Raw genomic sequence first — 11,454 nt, 5'->3', positions numbered from 1 at the left:
AAATCATGAAATAACAAAAAGAAAATATCCTAAAAACAACAATGACCTCATCATATAATAAATATGTATCTTATACATCTACTGCACTAATCAAAAACTACAATAACAAAACCCGAAAAGAAAGCTAGAAATTCGAATAAGAAATAGCCACAACAGGCCACGACTGTAACGTGCTGCATTAGCACGAGGAACACATAACAGGTCGGAAGTAAAACGTAAGTTTCATGAAAAAGCTAGATGACGAGATAGTCGAACGGAGTGCTCCAAAAAGCAAAAACACAAAAAATATATAAAACTGTTAGAATACCAAATTTTGGAAATAAAAATATGGTTTTATTTAGCACTGAAAAACAAGGTAATGAAAAGGACGGAAGAAGTTAGCAACTAGAGAGGTGTGACAACTGGAGAAAGATTTATTTGGAAAGATTGGTTACACGGAAAGCCGCATCCCGCCAGGTTGCGCCCGTTAAAGGATAATATAACATTCCAAGTATACCGCAGAAGCTAACATGGATACTAAAACAATCAAGCGGAAGGCGTAAAAGCTGTTATCAAGTGCGAGTCAGAATAAACTGTCTAGAAAAGCCAACTCTCGTTTTAAAACCATTATCGATGGTGTTCTCCCCAGTCGAAAATGACAACAGAAAAATTTCTGTAGTACGTCGTTTGTCGTATTTTTGCGTGTCGTACAGTCGTACCGTCGTAGTCTTGTCATACAGTCGTCGTGTTGTGTCGTCATTCTGACATATGTCGTGTGTAGTATTCCTGTAGCAATTTTGTTGTTTTATCGTGTGTTGTAGTCCTGTAGTGATCCTGTAGTATGTCATAGTCCTGTAGTAAACCTGTAGTGATCCTGTAGTATGTCGTAGCCCTGTAGTAATCCTGTAGTGATCTTGTAGTATGTCGTAGTCCTGTAGTAATCCTGTAGTATGTCACAGTTCTGATGCTCTACTGCGAGAATCATGCCTGTCTTGTCGAAGTCCTGATGCTGTGTTATGTATTCCTGGCGTCTTGCAGTCCTGACCTGTCGCACAATGCATTCATAACAATTCTGTTGCAGCAAATATCAGTATTTTTGAATCCAGCCTAGCACTGTATTTGGGCTGTCCATTGTAAGTGAACAGTTAAGACAGCCCAAATATGCCACGAGCCCATGCACAGGCAAACTGAAGAGAATACAAAAATTTTATTTTAGTTTCCTTCATGCACACACAGCTCCAGGCTCGAAAAAACAAGTACAAGTACCATTAGAATTGGCTTGCCGAAGGCTGAAAGTGCACCGTCCCTAACTACACACATTATGGATGATCCGCTCAATTCTAACGCTGCAAAGTTGTCTGAAGCTGCAAAAACCTTATAGTAAACACACTACATTCCCAGGGAAAAGCCACCAATAGCTACAGGCTGCCACTAATGAATTGTACAGCTGCAGAAAGCCACAAAAAAACTATCAATGCACACCTCATGAAGCACAAAAACGACATTGCAAATTACATCCACCACTAAAAATGCCGCCATTTCTCACAATGACTGTTTAGTATTAAAACGGTAGAGACACTGGCTCTGGTGTTCACACCAGCCAAATTGGCAAACAAGCCCATGTACCTCCTATCGGCGCAGATCAGCGAAATTCTGCGCGAGATATCTAGCCAGAAGCTTGCGGCGCTTGTGCATTTCAGCTTGCTCGCAGACCTTCACTTGGAGGTAATGCCAGAAGGAACCTGCATCGATAGAAAAAAAAAATAAAAAACGAACATTGATGCAAGACAATGACAGGCAGCACAAAAAGACTGAAAATCATACTGCTAATACTGTGTCCTTAAACTGCGCGCTAAACACGCTTCTGCATGCTGAGCAATAAGAAGTGCTCTCTATTGCTGATAAAGAGCTTTTCACATTACTGTGCCTATTCAAAAACGTTCAATTTAAACGATACCTTGCAAGCCCCTTTCCACAGCGTTCCTGGCAATTCTGGAACAAGTCAAGCCATTAGGACTTAGCTCAGAAAATGTCCTTTCAAAATCAGTTTTGTTTTCATTTTTCAACAAAAACGTGATTTTTGACATGCATTTGTATCACATGGGTGCAGAAAGGGGAGTGGTCTTTGCACGTCACTGCTACTAAAGAACAATGCATGCCAACCGTAGGTACTCTGCATCAGCGTTTGGTTTTTTTATTATCAGGGCATGAAGGGTGAATCAGATGATAATTTTTAAACGTCAGGTTTGCAGTCACACAGTAATAACCCCTGAAATCGGCTGAAAATATCAAGCAGTGCCCGTTTGCAAAGTTACTTCACGATTTTAGGCAGTCTTATTGCCTTTGCGCACATTGTTCTTATTGTGTTGTAGTTCTACTTACCACAGGACCATTCAAACAGTTAACAACAGTTTCGGTTTTGTTTCTGCATCGCGAAATTCATATTTAGTGTTACTCTGCAGTTACTCAACCTCAAGCCTACCTGCCATGGTGCCTTGAGCATCCGCTAAACATCCTCACAAAAAAAAAAGCATGCCACTCCTGATTTCCCCCCCACCCTAAAACGTTTTCTGCAATAAGAACTTCCGATGCAAGTCAAAAGATAACGCCCAGTCACCAGATATCAGTTCCGACGAAAAGAGCACTTCAAACCGGCTTTACACACCCCCAGCTGTCCGCCTGCCAGTTTCGTTTCCATACAAGGGTATCTCCAGAGGTCTAGTGCTGCTCCTTAATTGAAATGTCTATTCGGATGGAGTCTCCAATACCTTTTGTACTGTTTCATTTCAAAAATGTTAGGTGCGCTGCAATGCGTGAGGCTCATAGTGCTGATCTTTATTATCGCACAACAGCTACTTGGGCAAAGTTTGCGGGGCACGATTTTAGCGCATTGCACCGCATTTCTGTAAGCAATGCTACAATAGCGAGTCAGAAGGTGATGATAAACCGCAAGTTTGTTTTTAGCGATAACTGACAGTGAACGTCAACAAGCATCAACCACGGAGTTACGTTTTCAACTCCATGCATGTTTTTCCGCATCGCGTGCTTGTCCCGAATACTGTGCTGGCTGTAAATGCAGTCAGTCACTGACAAAATGTTTTTACGTCACACGGGGACACATTCGTGCCTCTGATAATGTCAAATCGCCAGATTTCTTCCAGGGAACCACCCAAAATTGCCCATGTTGAAACGCAGGTTGGACTTCACCGCATGGCACGGGCACCACGCGTGGTAATTTTTTTATCTTAATTAGTTCTTACCAATGATTTTGCAGAAAAAATTTTTTTCTTGGACCCCTAAAAATCGGTCAATTTTCCAGTGCTAACGAGAGTTAAATTACTACAGTGTGACATCATACTCATAAAACTTTCCCCAAAGAGTTATATATAAGCCAGCTCATAAATCTCTAAGTAAAGTTAAGCAACGATAAAAGTTCAGCAAATTAAACACATTAAAAAGAAAAAGTGCCGATACTCCCTAATGCAAAATTTGCGCGCAGCGTGAACTGCAGTCTTCTCAGTCGAGGTGCGTAGTTGCCGTGTCAATTTAGACAAACAAACTATCAATGCAGACAATCAAAAATGCCTCTGTTTCAGTAACTGACCATTTTGGATTAAAAGGACCCTGGAACACTCTTTAAACAGTGCCAGTAAACCTGCACAATTTTTAGATTACACTGCCAGGAATACCTGAGCCAAATATTACCAGTCCATGTGAAGCGGTGAGCACACAAATCGCGAAAGACGGGGAAAAACCAACCGCGCACTCTTCGCTCTTGGCATGGCCTAAATGACGTCATTGCGGCCATGGCTGTTCAATTGGCTGTCGCTGGTGAACTTTGCGACTCATTTCTCACATTTCTTGTGAGGATTCGCCGTCATCGGCGCTGTGTACCAATCTCTTCTATGCCTAAACATGCACGCGCCGTTCGGCATTTCTTTTGCTGAGTGCGCACGGAGTTTGAGTGAAAAACTCAATACTCTCCTTTCAACGAGACCACTAGGCAACAATTGCTTATTGCTTCAAAAACGCTCTACCAGCCTGAGCGCGCGCTTGCAAGCAGGCAGCCATGCCTGCTTTTTTGTGGCACCAAACCAGAATTTACTCCCCCCCTCCCCCACGTTGCAGAGAATACTCCCCAGCCTATGATATGTCCAAGGACGCCGAAGAGAACGCTGCAAGCCGCCCCCCTCTCCAGGAGAGAGCACACAGCTTTCGTTGCGTTGTCCGCAGTCGAGTTGAGAGAGAACAACTATGCGCGATTTCTAATCGTGCATAGTTTCGGTGACAGTAAAGGGCTTTTCATAATTCTTGGAAGGGCGATTTCTAGGACAATAGACTTTACCCCAAACTACATTCCGAGAAGTCGATGGCAAGTGCTGCAGGGTCCCTTTAAAACAGTAGAGACACTGGCCTAGGTTTCCAGCAACCAAATTAGTAAACATGTACCTTCTTATTGGTGCAGATCCACGGACCCTCGTGCTAGATATCTCGCTAGCAGCATGTGTCGCTTGCTCATGTCCCCTGGTTCGCAGCCCTTCATCTGCAGGTAGTGCCAGAAGGGATCTGCATCAATAGAACAAAACAATACATGTAATGCAAGACAATGGCAAACAACGTAAAAAGACTGCAAATTAGACTGCCAAAACTTTGTTTTTAACCTCTGCCATTTCATAGAACGAAACACAATGGCTCCACATAGATGAGCTTCGAAGCCGTTCGCAGTCGACGAAGTGCACGAAACAAACCACGTTTGTTCATAATTTGCAAGGCAGTATACTTACCAGTCGTTTTACTGAATTAAACTTGGACAGACTAGAGCTTTATTCTAGAAAACAAACATGGGGCTGTCTGTTTCCCTTACTGTGTGCGTAGCACACAACCCAATTTGCTCGACCAGAGAAGACACCAGACAGGTCGCATTTGGCTGTTCGACATCCATGTGTAAGGCTCCACATGTAAGAGGGTGTGAAACCTATAGTTTTGCATGCACGACCTACCCTCCTTCCTCTTGTCCCCACATGTGCACGCGTAAACCAGCAACCGCTTATATGTGTGTGCTTAGCAAAAACGACAAGAGCAGAAAATGGCTTCACTGGAATAAAACCCAAAGGGGGGGGGGGGTTTGAAACACAGACTGTTTCGCAGTAAAACGAATGCTCCCCGTGCTAAAAAAGTGGTGCTTTTATCATTTATATTACTGCAGAGCATAACATTACACTCATAAAACTTCTCTCCAAAAGTATATGCCAGCTTGTAAAACTTTCAGCTAAAGGGGCCATGCAGACACATCACAAGTTTGGTTCATTCGAAAGATTGCCACGTTAAAATCATAGTGACACCACTTTCATCCCCAAATAAGCTATATAAGTAAGGAAAAAGGGAATGGCCATGCAACCCACTAGCTCATTTCCCGCAACAGAACCTAGATATCCCATGTGCCCAGCTGTGCGACTGGCTGAGGCCGGCAAAAGCAAACACAAATTAGGTACGGCTTGCAAGCTTTCCAAATGAGCTATTTGCGCATAAATGCAATGCATATTCATTTTACAGCCGTACGAATGGTGCGAGAAACAATAAAAGTACAAAATACACATAAGCATAGAAATTTGATGAGCACTGCTGTTGGTACTGGGCACACTATGCTTGTTGTAGCTGCACAGCAGTCCGCCGCTTTGGAGTTGTCTTACGTGACCCTGTTTGGCGAACATACCCCATGTTTTAGAAAACGATTACTTTCTACAGTAGCAAAAACAAGCCAAGTTCTGGGACTAACAGAAAGAAAGCGTTAAACACTTACTTTCTTCACAGCCAGCGCCATAGAGGGCTCGTGCTGGTAGTGCCGCCAGGCTCGTGCTGGCGCAGCTGGTGTCGGGTGCTGGTGGTTCTGCAGGGCTCATGCTGGCAGGGAGCTGCAGGCCATGTCCACTCTTTTCACTCCCTGGAGAGGTGCCTGAGTCACATGAAAAAGTGTTGCACTCTTAAAACAATACGCAGTACAGGCAATCAGTTTTAATAAAGGCTGTGGCTAGCGTTCCGTCCAGACGGAACGATATACAAGTGCTAAAGTTCCGTCCAGACGGAACAGGGCGCTGCGGGTTATCCTTCCCTCCAGACGGAATACAACTGAGAGCTTAGCGTTCCGTCCCGACGGAGCCGGCGTGAAATTTGTACAGTTCCGTCCGGATGAAAGCAAAACCGGCTGATTAGACGCCCTGCTCCACCTTCAGATGTGGTGTAGGGGTTGCTCCTCGGATAATGGCAGTATTGTACCGGGTTCGATTCCCCCCGGACATGCTTGGTTTTTCTTTTTTCTTTTTTTGCGTGGTTGCGCCAGCGTTATGCAACAGCTAACTTCTTGCCACTTTACAATTGACGCGGTGAGAGCAGTCAGTCTTGATTTCGCACTCAACCGGCTGCTCCGCTACCGCTCAATAGAGCCAAGGCCGACGTGTCCATCGCCAAAGTTCCGATCGCCTCTAGTTCGTAATAGTGATTACGTATTAACGGTTCTTCTGGCTAGTCAATGAGCGGAAGCGGTTCATTCAGCTGGGTAAATATCAAGAACGACTGCCCTCGCTGCTTGTTGTGAAGCGGGTTTTTTTTTTGACGCCCGCGTCTTCTAGCTGCCTCACTCAGAAAATGACGCGCGTCGCGCGCGGCAGTGGGAGGAGCCTGCGACTTGCGCCATTGGGGAGGCACGCGCCTCATGGCGGCAGTTTCGAAGCGCTCGACTCAGCCGGCTGGCTCCGCCAGCATAGACCGCCAGAGATTTTAGGCCACCACCCCGGCAGATACTGCATGGGCGCTTTCACTAGCTGTGCGGATGATGTTTTGTAGTACCGTTCTCGCCCAAAATTATAAGCTCCTTTACCGCTCAAGCAACTTCGTGCATGTCTTGAGCGGCATTTTGAGCGGTCGCTCGTGCTCCCGACACCATAGTTTCCCTACACCACTTCGCGGCCGAAGCCGCCGCCATGTTCCTGCCACTGGCCGCGCCGGTCGCAGCGTACCAGTGGTTCCGCTGCAGCGTCAGCGCGCCTGTGGCGTGCGCGGCGCATTTTCGCGGGCAGAAAATGCTCCGTCCGATCGCCTTTCTTGAGTTTTGTAGATTTTTACCCTACCGGTCAAACCACTTCTGCTCATTGACTAGCTAGAGTCACCGTTACGAATCACCATTACGAACTAGAGGTGATCGGAACTCTGGCGATGGACACGTCGGCCTTGGCTCTATTGAGCGGTAGCGGAGCAGCCGGTGGAGTGCGAAATCAAGACCGACTGCTCTCCCCGCGTCAATTGCAAAGTGGGCAAGAAGTTAACTGTTGCAAAACGCTGGCTCAACCACGCAAAGGAAAAAAAAAAAAAAAAAAAAACAAGCATGTTCGGGGGGAATCGAACCCGGTACAACGCTGCCGTTATCCGAAGCACAACGCCTACACCAAATCTGAAGACGCAGCACTTCGTCTAATCAGCCGGTTTTCCTTTCACCTAGACGGAACTGTACAAATTTCACGCCGGCGAACGCTAAGCGCTCAGACGTATTCCGTCTGGACGGAAGCATAACCCGCAGCGCCCCGTTCCGTCTCGATGGAACTTTAGCACTTGTATATCGTTCCGTCTGGACGGAACGCTAGCCACAGCCTTTAATAAATTGCTCCGCTTTTAAAGGAATTTAAAGTTTGGTCAATACCATTCTCAGCACGCACAAAATCGCAAACAAGTCATTCTACATAGGTGCAGATTGTCCTTTTATGAGACTAACAAGTCACTTTTAGGGTTGGGGCTGTATGAAAAATATAGAGCAATAAGTTGTGTTGCCCACTCATAGTCACATTGTTAGCAAGTCTGCTACAAAACATAAAACAGCATTGCCGTGTTCCTACACTTTCACTGGAATTGCAGTTTTATGAATTTTTTTTTACTAGGCCTTCTCTTCCAAACAATCTCATTGTCAAAATCCTTTACAGCGAGTGAAGCACTTTCAACGGGCAGTAATTTATGCAGTGCCTGCAAAAAGGCCATGGCTAGCAACTAGATAAACCAATAGCTCAAAATCTTCGTATAGAAGCCACGTGACAAGGTCGTGCTGCAGGGCAGTTTTGTTTTCACGCACCCAAAGAAAGGAACCTGTTCAATCAGGCTGCAGGCTCCTTAGATGGTAATGCCACATGTTTGAGGAAGTGAAACATTCCTGCAACAGTTGACATTACAGCCAAATAAGCATGATAGCAACTGCAGTATCTGGTACGTTGCTTAGCTCATAATAGTGATAAGAAGCCATGCACACAGATGGAGCATTGTTTACGCACTGGTGAAAAGAACTTGCCGGCCACTCCATGTTGAGTGATCGCAGCCCCCGCATCTCGGCCTCCAATTGCACGACCCTCTTCCTTAAAACTGCTACAGGGTCTTGGTCCCTTGCGGCAGCTCGAAGAATGATGTCGACCTTCGCTGATCTTTTCTCTGCCTTCACAGTTTTTTTGTCTGCCTGCAATGAGAGGTCAAGAGATAACATGCCATACTTGTTCCGAGCCTCGTCCACCATAATGACACCTATTTAGAGCAACAAGCACACTTCAGTGTCATTTTACAGGTGTTTAATGATAGTTATGAGGTCCACTTTCATGCAAATATTGACTTCCCCTAATAAACATACCTGAAAGCGGTGGCTATTCTAGCGCCTTGGCATTTATGTGCGTCATGTTCGATAAGAGCATTTACAAATAACATTACTGCAGTGGCTGCTGGCAAGACGGCCTTCACAGAAAAACCACGATTTCGAAGCTCGTACAGTCGGCAAAAGGCTTGTCTATAACGCGCGAGCGGCGTGCTCTAGACTGCGCGCGAGACACTTAGTGAGAACGCCTGGTTTGACACCGGTAGAATGCGAGCATGCGCGACCCGCATCAGCGCGACGGTTCTTTCCCTTGTCGCTGTGCCCGTCGCCTTCAATTCCGTACCTTCTTTCGTCGTGAGAAGTGCTGCCTGCACTGCCGGGCCGGGAAACAATAGCGGAAATGAGCGATTGGTAGTAGAGCGTTGGCTGCGTTTAACTACGCGCAACGCTTTTTTTGCGGCGCCCTACACAATTTAGACAGGAGTGTTTTCCTGTATGCGAGACAACGAACGACAATAGCAGAAAACGCATCGCTGCCGGTGTTTTATAGTATTATTATTATTTAAAAATACCTTACAGGCCCTTGTTGCAGGGCATTGTGTAAGGGGGGTAACAAAGGGTGAGTGTCGCGACAGAACTGTAAGGGAACATCAAACTTTGAATGAACTTTGAAAGAACGGAACAGCAAATAAAGAGAAAAAGAAGAGAATGTGCAAAAAAAGTCACTTGAAGTGACACATACATGGGAACATTGCAGGTGGGAAGGAATGCAAATATGCGCAATACAACTTAGTAAAAAACACCTACTACACACGACAACTAGTAACTAGATATCGGGCCGTGATCGCTTGCACAGTGCACTGAGTATTGTGGCGTGAGCCCGTCAGCAGTGACATGCAAAGCCGAGCCCTGAAACCGGACAGTGGCGCTCAAGGGACTCATGCAGCTATTGGCGGAACGATAACGCAATGAACAGCTGTGCGCCAAGGCTAACGCAGACGAAAAACTCGCACAACGAGCGTTAAGGCGGGTAATCTCCAGTTTTGTTTTCCGGCGTGGCAGCGCAGGCACACAGCGCTTATTACGGTAAAAGAAGGCGTGGAAGCCAAGGCGACGGGTGCAGCGAGGAGGGACACAGCCATCGCGCTGATACGGGCCTCGCATGCACACATTCTACCTATCTTAAACCAGGCGTTATCACTACGTGTCTCCCGCGCACTCCGGAGCACGCCGCTCGCGCGTTAAAGCCTTTTGCCGACTGTACGTGAGAATGTGGCTTGGCGACTACTCGACGCCGACACGAACAATGCAGATGAATTCCTAACCCGACTAACTGGTAGCCAGCACAGTCCTGAATAGAGCGTGTTACGTGGAAAATGTGCAAGGTGGTAATACGAGCCATTTTCTTCGGCGTCGGCGCCATATACTGTGAAGCGGATCTCCGCGCCTTCCGACGGCACAGCCGGCATGCCGATATTCATTCCTTACTTTCTGCGGTAGTGGCAGATGTAAAACTGCTAAAAAGCGCTCAGACACTGTTATGCACAATTTAAGGGTAAGAACACTTACCGGTCATGTGAACGATGGTGCCGTCGAATAATCTTCCCGCGTCTCGCTGTCGCCGAGCCAAAACACTTCCCACGCCACGCTCGTAGTCGTCGACGTCCACCACAAAAAAACTACGCTCGTCCGTAAGCCCAACGACTTCTCTTCTATCTTCCAAAACATACTGAACGAAAACGTTACACGGTTACGCTTTGTTACACGGTCACACTACGTGCATACGACAACGATCGACCAGCGCAAGAAAAGAAACGCGGCGTAATGTGCGTTGCCATGTGTGTTGCAACAGTGAGGGCTGCGGCTACGGCTGGCTACGGCTTCAGTCGGCCTATATAGGCGGCGTTGGTTGATGCCAGAAGATGAAGCCGATGAAGCGATACATGAAAACTCAATCATTTTGGTTGTAATAATGAACATAATTTATTAGCGGGTTACAAACCTCTTGATAAAAATTAGCACTGTATTAACCAGTGATAGCAGCTTCCAACTTCAGCACGGTTCTTTCATGTGTTATCACAAATTTTCTTCCTCCATGGTTATCACAGTCTCACCAGTCTCACAGTCACACCATAGCACACACATTTTCTGCACCGTGTTTCTGCACTGTGCTCGGCTACATAGTATGTGCGCTGATTCTCTTTTCTTTTTGCAGTGTACGGCGGATGCGTGAATGAAGGTACTCTAGGCTGCAGAGCGGTCGGTTCCTGTTATGTCACTTGGGACCGCGAAAACGCACGATTGAGCGGGAAAATCAAAATTTTAACCTAAATTGTTTAATTTCTCAGTGAATAAAGCACCGTTTGTATCCGGACAAGCGCTGGGGGCACTATAAAACACGAAATCTTTCGAATAAAACCAACTTGCATTTTCTCTTCATGGCTCCTTTAAGGCCCAACCACATGCAGAGCACTTTCGGCGTTTTCTCGCGTCGACGTCGTCGCCAGAAATGCACGGCTACGCGAGCTGACGCCCGAGCGACGCCGATGTCTACGCTCGCCAGATATCGGCGTCGACGCAGCGCGAGAGAGCATCGGAAAGCGGGCGACAGCGTCCGTCTTCGCGTGGTTTGGGGGCATTCCTTTCAGCAGAAAACAATCGATTTATTTTTAACTTGCGGTAATCGGTTGCCTTGAGACAAATTGCCAGCTATTTCTGTTCGCAAGCGCTTATCCATTTGTGGCTTGTTCGGCTTTCAACGGGGAGATCGGGGATCTGCGATTTAAATAAGGGAGCTCTGGCTACATCGCATCCAGTATAAGCATAATGTGGCTTGTCTGCAAGATCGGTGCGTGACG

The 11,454-nt window shown here is 46.5% G+C and overlaps 1 protein-coding gene across 2 annotated transcripts; it reads right to left on the bottom strand.

Annotated features, from left to right (window-relative positions):
• Positions 1-1,167: 1,167 nt before the first annotated feature.
• LOC144165786 (uncharacterized) lies at positions 1,168-10,461 on the bottom strand. Of its 2 annotated transcripts, none has more exons than XM_077695559.1 (5): positions 10,166-10,461; positions 8,306-8,467; positions 5,780-5,932; positions 4,429-4,545; positions 1,168-1,721 (listed from the first exon to the last, which is right to left on the bottom strand). In XM_077695559.1, exons 1-4 carry the CDS (start codon positions 10,170-10,172, stop codon positions 4,433-4,435), a joined length of 435 nt encoding a protein of 144 aa, XP_077551685.1. In that variant the 5' UTR covers positions 10,173-10,461; the 3' UTR covers positions 1,168-1,721; positions 4,429-4,432. The 2 variants fall into 2 exon arrangements, with proteins under 2 accessions (XP_077551685.1, XP_077551686.1); XM_077695560.1 differs by having other exon boundaries at positions 8,306-8,446; positions 10,166-10,459.
• Between the last annotated feature and the right edge of the window lie 993 nt (positions 10,462-11,454).

This window comes from Haemaphysalis longicornis, unplaced genomic scaffold, assembly GCF_048455015.1.
Source record: "Haemaphysalis longicornis isolate Haplotype H1 unplaced genomic scaffold, Haemaphysalis longicornis Haplotype H1 scaffold_15, whole genome shotgun sequence".
In the NCBI taxonomy this organism is placed as follows: domain Eukaryota; kingdom Metazoa; phylum Arthropoda; class Arachnida; order Ixodida; family Ixodidae; genus Haemaphysalis; species Haemaphysalis longicornis.
This window is presented reverse-complemented; position numbering and strand designations above follow the sequence as displayed.